The 18,745-nt window shown below is 47.1% G+C and overlaps 7 protein-coding genes across 7 annotated transcripts; 3 read left to right on the forward strand and 4 right to left on the reverse strand.

The window, feature by feature from the left end:
* Positions 1–652: 652 nt before the first annotated feature.
* On the forward strand, positions 653–1,548 carry F4817DRAFT_330009 (uncharacterized protein). Its single transcript, XM_049302340.1, has one exon. It carries the CDS (start codon positions 770–772, stop codon positions 1,190–1,192), a length of 423 nt encoding a protein of 140 aa, XP_049161495.1. The 5' UTR covers positions 653–769; the 3' UTR covers positions 1,193–1,548.
* A 746-nt stretch (positions 1,549–2,294) lies between these two features.
* On the reverse strand, positions 2,295–3,845 carry F4817DRAFT_14783 (NAD(P)-binding protein). The gene is made up of 4 exons (XM_049297943.1): positions 3,391–3,845; positions 3,139–3,332; positions 3,017–3,081; positions 2,295–2,964 (listed from the first exon to the last, which is right to left on the reverse strand). The coding sequence occupies exons 1-4, from the start codon at positions 3,443–3,445 to the stop codon at positions 2,331–2,333; spliced, it is 948 nt and encodes a 315-aa protein (XP_049161496.1). The 5' UTR covers positions 3,446–3,845; the 3' UTR covers positions 2,295–2,330.
* A 9-nt stretch (positions 3,846–3,854) lies between these two features.
* F4817DRAFT_14788 (uncharacterized protein) lies at positions 3,855–5,170 on the forward strand. Its single transcript, XM_049297944.1, has 2 exons — positions 3,855–4,362; positions 4,565–5,170. The coding sequence occupies exons 1-2, from the start codon at positions 4,300–4,302 to the stop codon at positions 5,132–5,134; spliced, it is 633 nt and encodes a 210-aa protein (XP_049161497.1). The 5' UTR covers positions 3,855–4,299; the 3' UTR covers positions 5,135–5,170.
* Positions 5,171–6,623: 1,453 nt separating this feature from the next.
* Positions 6,624–7,577, reverse strand: F4817DRAFT_313487 (uncharacterized protein; the record flags this gene model as incomplete). Its single annotated transcript, XM_049300254.1, has 1 exon — positions 6,624–7,577. One exon carries the CDS (start codon positions 7,575–7,577, stop codon positions 6,624–6,626), a length of 954 nt encoding a protein of 317 aa, XP_049161498.1.
* A 1,769-nt stretch (positions 7,578–9,346) lies between these two features.
* On the forward strand, positions 9,347–11,520 carry F4817DRAFT_330019 (glycosyltransferase family 62 protein). Its single transcript, XM_049302341.1, has 2 exons — positions 9,347–11,062; positions 11,120–11,520. Exons 1-2 carry the CDS (start codon positions 9,995–9,997, stop codon positions 11,138–11,140), a joined length of 1,089 nt encoding a protein of 362 aa, XP_049161499.1. The 5' UTR covers positions 9,347–9,994; the 3' UTR covers positions 11,141–11,520.
* Positions 11,521–12,664, reverse strand: F4817DRAFT_330020 (ubiquitin-conjugating enzyme/RWD-like protein). Its single transcript, XM_049302342.1, has 2 exons — positions 12,235–12,664; positions 11,521–12,177 (listed from the first exon to the last, which is right to left on the reverse strand). Exons 1-2 carry the CDS (start codon positions 12,416–12,418, stop codon positions 11,852–11,854), a joined length of 510 nt encoding a protein of 169 aa, XP_049161500.1. The 5' UTR covers positions 12,419–12,664; the 3' UTR covers positions 11,521–11,851.
* Positions 12,665–14,009: 1,345 nt separating this feature from the next.
* On the reverse strand, positions 14,010–16,808 carry F4817DRAFT_357183 (uncharacterized protein; the record flags this gene model as incomplete). Its single annotated transcript, XM_049305884.1, has 1 exon — positions 14,010–16,808. The coding sequence occupies one exon, from the start codon at positions 16,806–16,808 to the stop codon at positions 14,010–14,012; it is 2,799 nt and encodes a 932-aa protein (XP_049161501.1).
* Between the last annotated feature and the right edge of the window lie 1,937 nt (positions 16,809–18,745).

The following is an 18,745-nucleotide window of genomic DNA, read 5'->3' on the forward strand; positions in this document are numbered from 1 at the left end:
TGGGGATAAAAATGTATCTTAATGGGCAGTCTGGTGGGAATATGTTTGTGAATATACTTGGAGATCAAACTGAGGAAGCATTTTACATCTTGTGCGTTTTATTTCAGGGTATATAAACGATAAACTAAACTAATAGCTATTTAGACTGCATTTACATGGAAAAAGAGTAAAGTAGTTTAATGCCAAATGCTAGTCGCGTACCGACGAAGATACCCACCCCAAGATGAAGTTATCGCCGGAAAGGGTTATCGTTAGTGCCATTCTCTAGACAAAGGTAATACCACGACCAGATCCGCTCTCTAATGACCGTGAAGTTGATTATATTTTAATTAAAATTAAACTATCTATGTATTTACACAGCAAGCAAACAATCTGGGAGTTGTCAAACAGGTATTATTTTTTGATAATTGAGACTTAAGTGTTATTGGGAAATAAGCTAACAGATTTGTAGAGCTATCTGAATATTGATTGATCTGTGGTGGAACAATTTTGTTGTTCTATACCAATTTTTATATCATTTCAAAAACAGCCTTCTTGTTACTGAACAATAGTTATATATTGATGTCTATATAAATCAGGCCTTCCCATCTGATGAACTGCTAGCTAATATCTTTGCTACAACCCTGATTAATAAGTACTTATCCTTGCACCAGTAATTATTTATTTGCTTTCTTCGACCTAATAGATCTAAGATATTCTACTGAGTTACCCCTTAACCCAATATCAACCCCATCATTAACTTCGAACTTAGAAGTTAAAGATTATTATTATGGCAAATAATACCGATAATACACAAGTAACTGGCGCAAGCCAACTTGTACAAATTGAAAAACAACCAAGGAAAGAGTGTTGGCGTAACAAGTTATCACAGGGCCCTTCTAATAGGCTTTTTAACGCCAAGTTTAAAGCTGATGAGAAGTTTGACAAATTACACGAAAAACAAAATGAAAAATCTAACTCCCAGCTTCGGAAAGAGCAACGGAAGAGTAAGCGGGCCCAAAGCCTTGCTTACGTTATAGAGTCCGACGGCTACTATGACGATATTTCAAGTGAGTCTGAGGACAAGGAAACTTATTCGCGTGAAGATGAATTTTTATCTGAAGATGAAGATACCTTTGAGGGGAGCTGGTGGAGCGACGACGACCACAATTTATTCAGTTCTCAACCTCGTCGCGACGCAAAAAACGTCTAAAAATGAAATAAACAAACATTCTTGCCTGCTCTGGAATGTATTTGTACATCCCCAACCAGGTGGAATGCCGTGGCACATGCGATACTAAAAATATTTATTAGAGTAGATAGATATGTACCTAGGTAGGCAGCTAACATCTTGATGATGTTATGATAGCTTAATATAATTCAACTTACCTAGATATTCAAACCCCCCGGTTTACTCCTTCTGAACTATAGATGGTGCTATGCAAACATATGAGACCCTATGCTAATTGTAAATCGATCATAGCTGACGCCACATTTGTAGCACTCCAACCTGTCTGTCACATCTCAGACAGTCCCACGTGACACCCCATGACTGTCAACCACCCGATGCTTCCGCTTTTGAGTCTCCCGGAGATGAATGTTACCCACACCCTTGAAGGAAGTACGGGCATCAGTAATCGACACCACGCCTTTTTAGATTCATTACGATTATAATAACATTACATTCCTCAAACATCTCATCTCCTTGTAACTCATATAAACTTACATCGGGCTCACCATCAACAAAGAGAAATCGCTAGAAGAGCCTAAGAAGCATCTATGCACCTAAAGAGACCATGGGTTTCGGAATAGCTTCATTTACTACCTGATTTTCGCACCAACCCAATCAGCTTCATTATAGCTAACTAACCTAACTAACCATACCCCTTTTTGACTTATTACTCAACACATACCCAATACCTAACCTTCCATGAAAGACACTGATAAACTTTTGAAATTTTCCCCTATTACCTTAAGATAAACGAAGACTTAACGGACTCACATGCCTACCTAAGTTTGGTGACTAAGCCTAAGCGACGCTATACTTGAGACATTTAGGTATGCACTCGCTTAACCAATTCTGATCTAGGTCTAATGCCTGTATTCAAGACTTATTTACTCACAACGCCGATTTCATATATACTTATTAGACGCCAGAAATACAATGTCACCACGCGTGGCGCATTTCTCCACGGGGATGAGCGGAAACCTCTCAGAGAGGCTACCTTTGCTAGGTCTCATGGCCCAACCCCTAGAGCCATTCGTTTGCGACCTAGATAAACGCCTTCGTACTGTTGAATGCGCCGAGAGAACATACCTCCCATATAAAGCTCCGAACAAGTGATTTTCGCTTAGAGCTTGGACTTGTCCTTTCTACCGCTCTTAACATGCTTGGAAAACTCTCCCGTAAGCAGGTAATCTGGGTACTTCATGTTAGAATCGAGACCAACGCCCATACCTCCGTTCCTCCAGTCGCCGCCGTCTACAACGAGTACCTCTCCGGTAACATAGCTACCAGCGTCGCTGAAAAGATAGACAGTCGCATCCGCAATATCTCGGATTGTACCCCATCGACCGAGCGGAATACCGGCCGCGGAATTTTTCGCCTCGTCACTCTTGCCCGCGAGCCTCGCCATTCCTTCTGTTCCTTCGATACCGCCGGGCGCGATAACGTTCGAGGTTACACCATACGGACCGTACTCCAGGGCCACGGAAGCCATGATAGAGTCGACGGAAGCCTTCGCAGCCATCACGTGAGCTTGCATGGGCATACCTGTGTAATGGAAGGTGGCTGAAATATAGATGATTCTTCCACCTGTCAGCCCGTTCTCATTCGACTTGTTCCTGGCCGCGGATTCGATGAGATATGGTATGGTGGCCTTGACGGTATTGTACGTTCCAAGGACGTCGATTTCTATGACGGTTTTGAATCCATTGGACGAAAGGCCAGAGATTGGGCTTACGAAGTTCCCCGCAGCACCAGCTCTGAGAAGAAGTCAGTACAAAGAATCTAGTATGATCTTAATCAGACTCTTACATGACAAAGTCGATGGCACCAAGTTCTTTCACACACCTTTCGGCGGCCTTGACCAGGTCATCGGGCTATTTTGTTGTTAATATGGTATATAAAGGAATTGTGTTTATGATGATAAAACTTACATTCCTTACATCACACCCCCCAATCCCGATAACCTTTGCACCTTTCCGTGCCGTAGCGATGTCGTTCGCGACGGCTTCTGTCTTTTGCTGATTACGACCAATAATGCAAGCGTTCGCCCCAAGGTGGACCAGAGCCCTCGTTTGCGCGCTGCAGATCGTACCGGCGCCGCCAGTCACGAATACAACACGACCATCTAGAACGATATATATTAGCTGTCTATCCAAATACTTTGGCAGTCATATAGAACTAACCGAATATCCCCTCTTTCCACACATTGCTTATATACTGAGATGTTGGGACCGGCATGGTGGATGGTTGGCGCTATGCAGGGTCCTTAACGTTGAGGATACGACTCCTTTAAGTAAGTAGTAGCCTTTAAGCTACGGTGAATCTTAATGAGAGAAAGATGAATCACGACGGATGGGAAAGGGAAGTGACTTCAAATTAAATATATAATATCCCTATGAGAAACTCAACTCCAAGTAGGAAGCTCGGGTAGTCATATACATGTACCTATATGTAGGTACTAGGTTGTTGGTAGGGATTAACAAGCCTGTAACTTGAACGAAGGCGCGAGTTGCCTCGGCTTAGGAGGTGTTGAGGATCCGCCGTTCGAAGCGAGAGCGAACTAGACCCACTTATCGAATGTACGGAAGGAGCGCGCATGCGGATAGATGCATAAGAAGACCTCTGTATGTCTATTTTCGGCTTTAGAGTCCGCCCTCCCGCAATCCGTTAGTCCCGACTTTAATCTGGGGAGCTCGGGCCAATTACGTACCCCGGATATACCATTTCCATTCTACATAGTAGAATGGAAACATATGTGAGGTATTCTTCCACCCCGCTATTGTAGCAAAGTCGAGTCTAACTTTTATCTCATACCAATAACGACACGACACTCGAATTGTGAGTTGTTATTTGCCTGTGTAGCCCGTCTTGAGGCCTTAAACCCAACCAGAAGTCATGTATTAGTGTACATACGTACACGCCCAACTAGACTTAGACCGGACCGGACCATAAGACAACTCGCTCTGGCATCAGCACGCCACTTTTAAACCAAAACCTCTTCGTACCATCAATTCATCGGAACCGAGTCCTTCACATCCCCCATCTAGCATCCTTCATCGATCTCCGGTCTTCTACATCCTTAGCTAGAGACCATGGCATCAAGAAAGGTGTCAGTCCTCAAGTTCGTGGGGACTGTCTCGTTGGGTCTCTTAACGGTAAGTAAAATTATTCACCTTTTATCCAACCCCATTATCCGCATTTGCCCCTCCAGATTCTCCAGATTCCCCCGCGCCCGCCGCCCGCGATAGGGCGCCTCACGCAACTACGTATCTCGTATCTCGACAACCTTCAAACCTCATCTCATAAACATCGAGCCCTCTCATATATGAACTAGCTCTAACATATATAATGATATAGGGCACTTCGTACACCCTCTCGACCCTCACCCTCCCATCCGTCCTTGAGCTCCCCTCTGCCTCATCCGCAGCCAAGGCCTTCCGCAACATCGCATCAACGGCATCAACACACCTCACTTCCCTAGCTAGCCTATCCGGCTCTGCCTTCCTGCTCGCCTTTATCATATCCCCCCGTGGCTTCAGACACCCGTACCTGCTCTACACGTCGCTATTCTGCTTCGGTACCCGCCTGTCCGACTACGTGACGCCGTCCATCTTCGGCGCTCCCGTCTCCAGCTTCTCCGCCGCCGCGCAACGCCGGGCTGCCGTCCAGGCCCGCAAGGATAAGAAGGCCGCTCGCCGCATGGAGGCTTCCTACGAAGATCTAGGCGGCTCGCACAGCGACGAGGCCAGTGGCGAGGAGCACGAGGAGGACTTCAACGGCGAGGAGGTCCGCAGCGAGGTTCAGCACTTCGTTCGGAACCAGTTGATACAGACGGCTCTCGCGGGCATCGGCTTCGCGATGGCGGTCGTTGGTATCTGGGGAGATGGTGCTCTGGATGTCTCGGAGACGCTTGTCATTGAGTTCTAAGAATGGGAGAATCTCACGGAATCTCAAATAAGCAAACCAATGTAGGGATAGGGGTGGTCTGATTCTCATCATTCATTTAAGTCTTGATGAAAATATGAACCGACTAGAAACTTGGGGTTGGGTGGAATACTGTTGGAGACACATACATAAGATATCCTCGAGGCTTTTATCAGTAGGCTTGTTCGGATCGGCTGTTGTATATTTCACGCTCCCACCTCCCTCTGATATGTTTGCATGCATGCACACGTAGTAACAAAAGAAAGATATACAAAAAGATATAGCATAGTATGGGCGTTTAATTTAGTTATAGCACGGTAGTAAACGAGAACTTGTTATGTCAATGTATATTCCTGTGGAGTTCGTGGTAAATATTTATTAACACTCTAACCTAGCTGTCTATAAAACGGCAACTTAATTCTGTCGGGTGAGTAAATTGTTGTTTAAAGCATGGTTTGGTATGGTCAAGCTGTTGAAGGAGACACATAACCCTGAATATCTTCAAAAGTGAGGTTCATATTGAGCTACAGAGCGATACTAATCTTGTCCGTAAGACTTGGATATTGATAGGATTTTATAGTTAATTTAACTACGTTTCTTGTACTAGAGATATACTTCCCCTTTCACTTTATGACCCTCCCCCCCCTCTCCCCCTTTTCTAGATATCCTACCAAGCTTACGGTATACTATGTGAGGCCTAGTATAAGAGGTTTCCTGATACTTAAGTTTGCCCCATCACTAACCTAGGTTAGTATGAGCTTCGACCTCTATCTTAATGGCAAATATCGCTCACCGAGATCACTCACCGAAAGCGCAAACAACATGGTTATTCACTGCAAAGTCAAAAAAAAAAGGGCACCGGAAGTATATCTAGCTTATATATGATTAGCTTCTATGAACTATATGGCTACGTAGTGATTAGTGCTTGTAATGAACGGATATCGGTGGTATATTATACCCCCTTTTATGGTATGCGGAAACACATCGACTGTGCTTCATTTATGAGTAACTCATGGGTTTGTATCATATTGCATTGCCTACCTACTGAACTACGGTGTTCTAACTGTCATGTTTGTCCTTATGAAGCAAACACTAGGATAGTCGAGTAAGTAGTTTATGTGTGTTTTGTGTTTTGTGCTGAACAGAGGTTGCAAATCATGTAGTAACGCGACAACGAAGACGATTTCTGGGAGAAAAACAAAAAGCAACGCGACTAAAGCTCGGCAAAGTAGACGAAGCAAGGTCAGCTATAGCTTCTCAGCCTCGAATGCTGATATTGGGGCTACGTAATGTGATGATGCTTGCCAACCTTCGTGATGATGTCTCTCATGAAATGCAACGCAATAGGGTATCAAGCAACCTTTGCAGAACGCCTTACTGTTCCATCCTGACCAAAAATCAAATATGCTTTGCAAACCGATTAGGACCCGCCTTCTGTGCTGTGTGCCATGCAACAGGGTCATTCATTCGTATTCCTTCTGACGCGGAATTCTCAGTCTTCCCAAATCGTCTCCAAGTCAAGGTCGCCACGTCGTTCGGCTCCGCAGACACTCCAACGCTTGCGCTTATCTCTTGACCCAAGACCTATAGTTCTTCCACGCGCAGGCGCGTCCCGGCCCTTTGCCTCTCCAGGCTCTCCCTCTTCGACGGCATCCGCGGCAGCCTTCAACTGAGATATTCTTTCGGCCTCCAAGGCAGCCTCTTCAGCATCGGGAGAATCAGGAATAGTCTCTAGACTTGAAATACTGGGACTGCGAGATCTCATGGAGGTCGGTGTCGAGGGGACTGACGATGATGGATAGTAAGGGAAAGTGTAACCATACGACAAACCCTCAGGTCGGAATGAAGGCGAACCTGCTGTAGCCGAGGGAGTTCCAGGAAGAGAAGGAGTGCTTGATGAATAACTTGTAAGGCGTAAGGGCGAAGATGTTCGTCGGTGAGCTAGATTGCCCAAACTCGGGGTACTAGCACTAGGGGAACCGCCCAGCTCGGTGAGATGCCTCTCGCCATCCAAGACAGAAGATCGAACCGGGGAGGTCGGGGGATATGCTTCATCGACCGGCTTTCGAGGCATTCGATTTCTGTTGGGAGAACTCAAGGGGCTGGCTGGACGAAGCAACGGCGGGTATATGATACGACCTGAACCATCAACACCTGGCATAGATCGCGTACGACCGATGGTAGGTGGTGCGAGACTGGCCATCGACTTAGATCGACCGTGAGTACCAGTTAAAGGGGAGGTAGTTCGAGGTCGATACGGAAGAGAGGCTGTTGTTGTCCAAGATGGTGAGCTTGGAGACGGAGGCTCGGTTGATCTGCGAAAGGTGTAAGGCTTGCGACCAGGATCTGAATCATTCGTAATGATGGCAGCTGGTTGCAGACGCAGAGTAGGTAAAGGAGAGGAGCGGAATTCCTCCATTCTCTCTGTCTCAGGGACGGGCTCCATTTCCAACGAGGACAAAAGCCTAAGCGGTCTATCTCACTTCGTTTTCATATGAAGCGGTGTGGCCAAGACAGTGGCCAAGGGGCGGTTTGTCGAGATAGATGGCCGACCGCTGAAGGTCAATAAGAAAGGAAGATCGGTAGTCCGTCCGATGTGCGACTCTGGAATGTAGGTCTCAGGTGAGAGTAGACCGGACAATCAAGAATTGCTTGCGAAGGGAGAGGGCGAGCTGGGTTGATATTGCGACCGCCAGTTCGAAGTTGTTGTGGAACGATGGCAGGGTAGAGACGAGGAGTGAAATTGAATCTTATGCGGGTCATATGTCGTACCGAGTCAGTTTCGAAGTGTCCGAGCTCCCGCGTTGACCTGACTTGTTGGGGTTGATTATGCGTGAGAGGTGCATAGGCGAGGAGAGAAGAAAGAAGTTGAGGTGAGAAGAAGAATGGGAAGTGTCACTGTGCGCGTTTATGAGAGTTGTATGCGTGTTATGTTATAACTGTTGTGATATTGTGATTGTGGTCCTTAGTTGGCCGGGTTGCTAATAGCGGTGGGCGAGTCCATCAGGAGTGGTATGGGCACGAAACATGGCATTTGAATCGAGCCGTGACGGATAAGTCCGATGCCAGATGCCAGGAACGGTTACGAGCCTGCGAGACTGCAAGACTGCGAAACTGCGGAGAGAGGAAGCGGTGGTGGAATTATAATACACGAGACGCTCCCCAGGTTCCGGAGACGGGTTAGTTAACTGAAATAAGACAGGGACCCTCCGGGGTTTTCTTCTTTGGCCTCTGGCTGGTTACCTAGAATTCGTCTTGCCTTTCTCGGAGTTCGAAAGAGGGGACCGAAGATGGAGCGGATGGGGTATATGAAGATGTTTAAGGCTAGGTAAAAGGCTAGGTAAAATGCTAGGTGAATGGGCTAGGTGGATGTAGGTAGGCACATACGGAGAAGATCACCTGCATTTATTATGTATCATTAGTAGCGCAGCGGGTTTTTGGTTGCTAGCAGCCACTAAATAGAGCGTTTTCACGGAGAAGGTACAGTACATGGAACGGCCCTAGCCTGCCTCAGTCCCTGCCTGAATCAAAACGACTCGATGTTCCACCACTGATTGGCCCTTAATTCAGCCCCACAAGCTAACCCTACCCTGGAATGGAACTGCCTCATAGGTATGCCCTGGCACATATATTCTTTTAGGTACATATGTCGACAACTTGCACTACCTATATTACAAAATGGCATGTGCGATTGATAGGCTTTCCGCTTGGCGAAGCTGTGCGACCCTATCGTTTGGGATCCAGTATACTAATAATTCACGGCAAACATGTGCCTTAAGAAGGTACATATCTGTGTAACACATATACGGTACTTATATACTTATATACCTACATACTTCACTTGCGGTTATTACTTAACCTTACAATGGCGAGATAATAAATCCTATGCACGCATGAAAGCTCATTGGTTGTGATTAGCCTACTAGCTGGAGTGTTGTTCTATACTTAGCTATAATGGGATTATCTAGCCTATGTATTATCGGTAAGTGGCTCTGGAAGGAAAAGGACCCTTATGCCTTAGTAAGATATACCTGAGAGGTAGTTACTAACAACTTACAAGTATGTTATAAAGACAACACCACCTCTGTATACTATGTAACCGCCATATATGTATGGGGTTAACGTAATTATTACATACCTGATCAGATGTCTTCTATATATAAGTCAGACAAATATGTTAATCATGTTGTAAGGTAGTATCTCAACACCTCTTCTGCTTCCGGTTGAATGAGATTGGACCAGCGAGTAAAATACCCTATCTACGAAGTATTGCTATCAGGTCTGACACCTGCAGACTTCCAATGCTATGTGGAACAATTGATGGCTGCTGCAATGGCTGAAAAGAATGAAGTGGGTCTATGCAGTACGCTAGAGCTACCCGCCTTGCTACAACGTTCGTATTGGTATTGTAAGATTTACAAGGTACTTTACCTATCTAATTAGGTGCTCTAGGTACTTCGGTGCTTAGCAACCATATAGTAACTACCTATTTAGGCCTAATAGTACCTAGCATACATGGTAACTCGAAATCCATTTCAGTTTTAGTGTTATCTGGCAATTCGACATACTATGTAGGAAATTTAACAACAATTTTCTACGACAGCCTCATAACATCATCAACAACTTGACGGACCGACGCACGCATCGCCGTCCTGATACTGGCGTTGCTAATTCCGGGGCCATTTACTGCGATCTCTATTCTACCTATTGCGAATCTTTATCCCGATAGCAGTACCGTTTATACGCCCTCGATGGCCCGTGCCAATTAGTGATTTCATTCCGTTCATCAACACTCCTTTTCGCTTTTACGCCCTGTCCTCGGCATTCTGCACGTCCTGATCTGAGAGATAATATCAATTCACCATGGCGCGCCCTCTGGGGCCAGTCCGCCTGCGGAGGACAAACTACCTCACCTTGTCTATCGGTGCGATTCTCTGTATCTTTATAATTTACTTTCTCTCGCATACCGGTTCGACTTCACAATCCGCCAATGCGAGCCGATCCGCTACCCGTAAGCCTAGCACGAAGTCGAGTCTGATCGTCGAACGGCCTCCTGTCCGGCGCTTCAACTTAAATAGTGTTACAATTACCCCGGATCCGATTGGAAACCGAGAGGCTGTCCTTATTTTAACTCCAATGGCGCGTTTCTACCAGGAATATTGGGACAACTTGTTGAAATTACAATACCCTCGAGACCTGGTTACGCTTGCCTTCATCTTACCTAAGAATAAGGAGGGTAATGCGGCGACTACCGCGCTGCAGGCCCAGATCACGAAGACACAAAAAGGCCCTGTTAAGGAACGATTTAGGAGTATAATTATCGAACGACAGGATTTCGATCCTCCTCTAACATCTCAAGATGAAAGCGAACGACATAAGATGGAGAACCAGAAGGCGAGACGAGCCTCGATGTCTAGAGCACGGAATTCGCTACTTTTTACCACACTGGGAGCCGATACCTCGTGGGTATTATGGTTAGATTCCGATATCGTCGAAACACCACCTACTTTGATACAAGACCTTGCGTCACACGATAAGCCCATCATAGTACCGAATTGCTACCAGAGATATATTGACTCGGAAACGGGAAAGCCTAAGGAACGCCCGTACGACTTTAATAGCTGGCAGGATAGTCCGACCGCGCAGGAAATCGCCTCTAAGATGAACCAAGACGAGATTATCCTCGAAGGATACTCTGAAATGGCAACCTACCGGGCATTGATGGCCTACATGGCGGAGAGGGAGGATGAAAAACACCTAGAAGTACCCTTAGATGGTGTTGGTGGCACCGCATTGCTAGTTAAGGCGGATGTTCACCGTGACGGTGCTATGTTCCCGCCATTCCCATTCTACCATCTAATCGAGACCGAAGGGTTCGCGAAGATGGCGAGGAGGTTAGGCTGGCATGCTACTGGATTACCTAACTATAAAGTAATATCTTTGCCTCGATGACATGTCAAAATTATAGCCGGCTAACTCTGGATATAGGTTTATCATTACAACGAATAGAAGACGGAACTAACATACGGCTCGAAACGCTTTTTGTCATAACGAACCTTGTAATCTGCCACGAGTCTCGGATCATTGCATTTTGGAGATGAGGAGTTTAAACGTGCCGAATTGTTTGTTTTGTGACTACGGAGCATGGGGTTACCGAAATACGTCGCGGCCCGTCATCGCTGTGGTCGAGGGATGGGGGGTTTTTCCTGTAGATATTTATTTGTAGTAGCAGCAACAGGAGCAGTAGCAGCATCACAGGACGGGGAAATCATTGCGCTTTTTTTTAAAAACTGTTACACTAGGCAAAGGCCCATCGGGATTGCACCAATACAAGGGGACCGGACTCTCGTTCTAGGCGCCTTGGAAATTCGAAGAAATCATACAATAGAATGGTTTATTTTTCATATGTTGTTGAGTTGAAATATTGGTGAATGAGATGCTATAACCAAATCAAAATAAAGTAGTAGTTTGATACCAGGTCCACGGCATATCATATGTAAGGAGAGGCCCGGAATTCCATATATACCAACAAACGCCCGCTCCAATGAACTATTCCTCAACGACCTCCCTCCCAAGTATTTGCAAAGAGCGCCTCTACCAGCTGAGCTCATCCAGACCATCGTCGAACTTGACCATCCATCTCGCCCCAGTTTGTCGTAACCCTATGTTTCACCACACTCATTCCATTATCTCCCATATTCCTCTCACAAACCACCCATCCTACCGCCCCTCATACCGCCCCCCCTCATCACTACACCAAAACTCCACCAGCCGCCTAGCGCCCATAGCATCCCCGCCGCGTATCAAAGCCGCAACATCCACGTTCAGAGGACTATCGGTCTCAGGGCAGCTAAGCAGCATGCGCACGGCGCGCACGCACTCCAGGATACTGTACGCCGGCGTCCAAGCCTCCTTCAGCAGGTCTAGGCAGATGTCGCCGCCGCGCAGCGCGATGTTGGCGTGCACGATGGGGGTCCGGAAGGAGATCTTGGGCGGCGAGAGGGGGTATGTGGTGGGGATCGATATGTCGAGGAGCCAGCGGCCCGCTGGGATGATGTCAGTTGTGTTTTTGTATATGGAGGAGGGAAGGGATCGCAACGCACCGTCGTAACCACTGCCTACACCCCGTCCATTTATCACAGCCTCCCAGTGCAGCAGCTCCTCGTCGCTCACAGGTCCCAGGCGCTCGATGCCCGCCTCGGTCTGCGACTCGTTCTCCCAGGCAGACAACTCCTTTACCAGGCGCTTAGCCGCGCTGCGCGAAACCGATGCTGAATTAGTCGCCATTCTGTTTCTGCGAGCGAGCGATGCGATCCTTGTTTGCTATTAAAAAGCGATATATATAACTTGAGAGCGATAAATAGGTAGTAGCTTCGAAGAAAGAGATTTTTAGAAATGTCTGTTCTGTCCCAAGAGTTAGGTAGTTTTTTTTGTCTTACACGGAAAGGTGCTCGTTCCGATCTGGGTGACGATAAGGTTAGGTAGATAGATATGTAGTTGGCAGGCCAAAGCAAAAGGCAAGGTAATAAAGCTCCGATGGCTTGCTTGGATGTCTCGGCAGGCGGTAGGTACGTACCTAACCCAAAGGCGCGCCGTGCCTCGCTAGACAGAGCAGGGGGGTCCGCTTCAAGTCTGATTGGGTGCCCCGGTTCAGGCCGAGGAGTAGCCTCGGTGGACGGCATGGAACCCGTGGAAACGGTGTTACACGGGAAGTAACGTGGACTGTTGCAATTAAACAAGTTGCAACGTATTATGGAATGTACATATTGCATCCGTTAGGAATCACATCAACAAATAACAGGTACTACACTCACCGACATGAACACTCTTGGCTTCTGTCGTGGGATACTGTGATTAGCTTCTTTGGAATCTTTAACCAGGTAACTAGTATTTATAACTAATCTTATTCCTACATAATATTGTTTATAACCAGTTATTCCCAATGTCTATACGTGGTCTTATGCCTCCCAATTGGATTGATTTCCGTATGCATAATAATTATATGCTATTTCACAAAGTACATATGCAATCTCATATGAATGAATCATAAATGAAAGTCTTCATATATCATAATAATGCTCGTATTTTACAGATGTTTGATTCTTTATTTAACTAACTACTGAAAAATATATAATAGTCACTACTAGGAAAATGCCCAAAGCGAAACGTTATTGCATATCACTTCAGTAATATGAACGCCCATCTGGCATCGAACCTCTGTTTAGTAGTGTATGTTCACTATTATTGTGTGTATGTGTACAAACCTGGGGTGCTCGAGGAGTCCACAGTGAGCAACTACTTTACAGGTCATGTAGCAACAGACTTATGAAGTTTTTATGGAACATGGTCCCGAGATATCCCTCCCCATCCCCATTCATATCCGCGAGCGCTATGTCCAGAGAAATCGGAGCCCCCAAATCCTCCGGCGGCACTCTTTTTTTTCTGCAAGCCTAAACGGCTACTTAGTTTCCTTCCCCTCCTGAAGCAATGAAAATAGACTAGGTGAATGTCTTGAAAAACGGAGCCGTGGTCATGAAATGGCTTAAAGGTGCCGTCATGCGTTCATAAAATAAAATAAAAGAAAAATAAACGATTGCGAGACTAATCCCTGATATTTCAGGTCTTCTCGTATGCGTACAAAACAATGCATGCTTTGCAAATAAGGTCGTGAATAAGATTGTCTCAAGTACCATCAAGGATCCTCTACGTGAAGAACTTTGTTTCGTATAGGTAATGAGAAATGCGTGAGAATACATAAACTTCATCGGATCCGTCAGCGGTGGACCGCCGAGGAAACAAATCTGATGATCGTCCCCTACCTCCCCGAGAGCACCGAGCCTAAGTATGAACGCCTGTGACAGAAGCATTGGAGATGCCCCTAAGGCTTAGCCGATCCCTTCGGCTTCCAGAATTGCATTATGCGACTAAGACGCTTCGATTTGCTCATCTTAGGCTTGTCTTCCGGGTCCGAGTCAAGAGGGACCTCCATGCTCAGCTTGCTCCGTTCTCCGTGGGCGCTACTAATGAGCCGGCTGAGACTGACCAAACTGGATCTTCGGCGGCCGAATGCTGCGGCGCTAAACGAAGCAGGCCGCTGATCATGGAAGGGCATATTCCTAGGTTGAACGCCCGGTGTGAAAGTGCTATCCCGTGTCATGGTCGAATTACTACTCGTTAGAGACGGAACATCAACAGATATTCGGACCAATTCCGGTCCAGGTTCGCCCATCAATAGTGAATGGTAGTTATTTTCATCAGCGATCGAAGATGGGGCGGTTGAGATTCGTTGAGCGTCATACGACATTGGCGAACGAGGGGACGGAAATGAGGATGAATAGCTCAGCGAATAAGGGGTGGCTGGCATAGTCGAAGAACCAGGGAACGCTCCATTACTTGTATCCATCGGATCGATATCGGTGTTCAGAATCTGGCGGGGAGATGGGGCTTCTGAATCAGGGGTTCCCGGAGTGCCCATAGTACGGACGGCACGTCTAGGCGTACTGTAGTTGGGTTCTTCCAGAATGATTTCTTCTCTAAGGTTCTCAGTTCTCATCCTAGATACTGGTCGTTGTATGTCCAAGCTTGACCCGCTGCCTTGACGTGCCGCCAAGGTAGGCGTTGGTAAGATATCCTTTGGACTAGCTTTACCATGCTCACGTTCTTGCGTGGGCGTCGGAACTGCGTCGTCCTCAGTACTTGATGTCGACTCGCTTTCATCAGCTGAAGCATCTTGGGCGTCTGTGGAAGATTCTTCGGATGGAGTTTTTGCGCTCGTATCCTCCTCTTCTTCCTCTTCGTCCTCTTCAAACACATCCGCCATAGTCGAAGAACTGCCGAAGCGATGTATGCCGAATCGTACAGCTTCAAAGGGGGGCATCTCAGGAGCACTCTCAGCACGGCGATGATAATGCATTCCTGGCCCGCTGAAACCCCTTAAACCAACAGCACTGTGCAGCTGGCGCTTTGGTTGGGTGTCCGTCTTTTGCGCCTCGTCCCATTGGGGATCACGAGAGGAAGGTGTATTGAACGGGCCAAGAGCCGCATCAAGATCGATCATAGGATAAGGTATGTCATCTTCAGGCGTTCGACCTGGCTCCGCTGTACTTGGATCGGGCTCAGGCTCAGTCACCAAAACTAGCGGTGCAATAGGTGCTTCCGGTACTTCCGTAAGATAATCACCAAAATCTTCGATCACCTGTTCCTGATATACTGGTGGCGTGGCCGAACGACGGCGCACTGACTTTGATTTACGAGGCTTCGATTTCCTTGTTAAAATAGAGCCAGCCCATGACCTAACCCTTTTCTGCTTCTTCTTTCTTATTGAACCCTTCTTGCTTTCTGAACGAGATAATCCATCTTCAGTTGACACCCAATCGGATTCCGCTGATAGATTAGCAGGCTCAGGTCGCTTCTCCACTACTTTAGATAAACCTAAGCTAAGTGATGTTGATTTCGTGGGCGAATTAGTCGCCGCGAAAGGTTCGAGTCCGAAAAAAGACCATCTCCTAGGAGTTTTTGAAGGACTCGTGTTTGTAGGCGATCCTGAGCTGCGTTTAGGGATTTCTGTTAGCAAGGGAATCGAATTGCGCCTACGCGATAAAGAATCTCCATTGAGCACGATAAGACTCGGGGATCGCTCCAAAACAGCGCCTGCGGTGCTAGGGCGCGAATCATTCTTCGCACGAGAATTAGGTGATCCAAGCATACTAGAAGTATCACGGTCTGTAGATGCTAAATTCGTGGAAATGATGGATGAGATGCTCCCTGAAACTCGGTGGCCAGGGCGAACTGTCACCGTACTTGATGTGTCGGTTGAAACCAGCGACAGAGGACGTGGAATGAATTCAAGTGTATCAGAGAACCCAACTCGCGCGCGTGCGGTGGCCCTTGGCGATGGTGGGGACTGCTGCGTAGGCTGAACGCATACTTCCTGAACTTCTTCCGCGCTTGCCTGCTGGGGATCTATCTCAGTTGTGGAAGGTTCCGTCTTTGGCTCGGGAAAATTGCGAAATTTCTCGTCAAAATCAGCCGGGCTAGTGGGCGCACTACTGCCCCTCGAAGCCGGATTATTTGGCTTAAGTATCATAGTCAGATCGTGACTAGAGATTGCAGCAGAGCGGCGGTGTGCATGCCCTCTTCTTGGCGGAACATCTGCAGGTGAGAGCTTGGGGGACGCAATGCCACCATCAGATCTAGTTGGGCTCGTACTCATTACAGTAATCGACCCTCCCCCATTGAGTTTACCGCCTACGAACTCACTCCCGCCTCGTCGATGGCCACCACGGTTAGGGTGCATCATTGGCGACGGAGGACAGAGTGGAGGGCTAAGGAGAGACTCATCGGGCCCAAGAGTAGCACCTGGGTTGAATGCGAAATCCGGGAGAGCTGGAGATCTGGATGACTGACTGCTGGGGTTCGGACTAGGATCGGCGCCCGGGTTGAAACTGAAGTCGGGCAAGCCCGGCGATCTGGAGGGAGAATCTCCCATCCCGCCAGCGAAGCCAAATGCCCGTCCCTGAAATTCTATCGCAGACTGTGGTCGTCGTCCCGTTGCCCGAGAGAAGGACGAAGGCGCCGAGGATGGTGACGAGCGAACTGGAAAAACGAAGGGCGGGTTCGGCGGAGGTAGGTTGATAAGCGAAGAATGTTGGGGACCGGGAACGGCTGATTGGGTCATGGTCTCATCTTGATGCGTCGAGATACGGAGTTGTCGCGATGGGACATCGTTCACCCCGCTCAATGTAGCCGTCTCGGTCGGGAGACTAGCAGCAATTACGGTGGCCATTATTCCTTCAAGCCTCCCCGGCGCAGAGAGCGGGGAAAAAACTTAGATATAGAGAGATATCATAGAGTATCTTCCGAGTATAATGTATCGGTGAGGGCGTAGAAATCGAAAAGGCTAATTGGACATGACAATTTGACGATGCGCGACGGTGGTGATTGAGGCGCCTGAGATAAGGAAAGGTCAGTTTTCCCGCTTAATTGTGAAAAGCCCAGATGACTAGTTTTCTGGACTCTTGGCACGAAGTTATAATATGAAGTCGTACCTCGTCGTCGGGTGAGGCGGAATGTTTTGCTGGCGGTCGGTGAGCGTAATTGTCGTCCGGCTTCCCTCGCAATGGATTGGTTACAAAAACAACCAAAATAAAAATAGACGTAGGATAATGGAATTGAAGAGGGGATTAATCAAAGGAGCGGACGGCCAAGACCAGAGCAAATCTTAGAAACACAAGATTTGCTTCTGGAATTGAGCCAGCAGGTGTTGTGGTAGTTGAGGTAAGGTGGAGGAGTGGATGAAGGATTGAGGAGATAATCGTAGGTGTGTAGACGACTCCAGAAAGATGGAAGTGTGCAAGTCGAAAAAAGCCACTGTTAGGCTATTGGGTTGTGTCCTTCTGGACCGTGCGGCCCTTCCTAACTTAAACGCTTGTACTGTATGTACCTACCTAGGTAATAAGTACATACACTAGTAATAAGGATCTCAGGCTTGCAAGGACTAGGGTAGAAGAAAACCTAGCACGCAGGTAGGTACAAATTAGCAAGTACCAAAGTGGCTGCTACCTGCTGCCGACAATAGGTAGGTACCGTATCTAATAACATTTAATCAACAATTAAAAATGCGCTCGAAATGATGCCAGCCCAGAGGAATGATGATTACCTAGGTATTTCATGCTCGATTATGCCATATATCTTGCTGTGGCGTACGTGGTTCTAAGTCGTACAATCTAAGTCGTTATACGACTAATGCTAACTAATTCGGCCTTGCATTGGTGTAAATATTTCAAGATTGTCAACATTGGAATCAAGATCTCATTTCAAGCCAATTTCAAGCCAACCTGGGTCCTGAATCAAAATGGTTACTATCGAAACTACGAGGATATTCACCAAAGTACAGCGCTAGTCAGAAATGCACGGAGTGTACATGATCTGCAGTCACACCGAGGGGATGCCGTGAGGGTCCCTGCAGGAGGCTGCGCCTACGTGGACTACGTAGGTACGTATCACTACCGTTGTCAGATAAACGTCGTAATAGGATGCATGCTCCGTTCATGAGCAAAACTTGTACCTACATGTCAGCGTTGAATGCCGTTTTTGAGTGGCCCATGACCTCATGATCGCGACTTACTTAGGGTACTCCGCCGTTTGAGGTTTCGATTGAGGCTCGTGCGAGGTATGACGGAGATACAAACCATGGAAAATTACAAGTCAAAAGATAAAAAATAAAAATAAAAATTACTGCGTAGTGTAGTGTACATACATAGATTGTAAGTCCCATCAAAACAGTACGGCATGCGCCGTCGCCAACAAATGTTCCCACATTGAGAACGACACAAGTGCATGCCGAATTATTGCGATGCGCAGTTCACAGAATGGAGCACTGGCCTCCCTAACGGCCCAGCAGAACACCGCGAATAGCGAAAGTGGCTTAATTATTCTCCGTAACCTTTAATACAATCAGACATGCAGAAACAAGCCATCCCTGATAAAAGGGTGCGCTCGAAAAACCAAATACTTTTCGAAAGTTGAAACCCCCTAGAAAGCACATAAAATCTTTAACGGAGAGCAGCCGAAAAGCTGGGAGGTAACAGGTTGGCAGTAACAGGTTCAAAGCAG

Source organism: Daldinia loculata (assembly GCF_022478755.1).
Source record: "Daldinia loculata strain CBS 113971 unplaced genomic scaffold F4817scaffold_10, whole genome shotgun sequence".
Taxonomy (NCBI): domain Eukaryota; kingdom Fungi; phylum Ascomycota; class Sordariomycetes; order Xylariales; family Hypoxylaceae; genus Daldinia; species Daldinia loculata.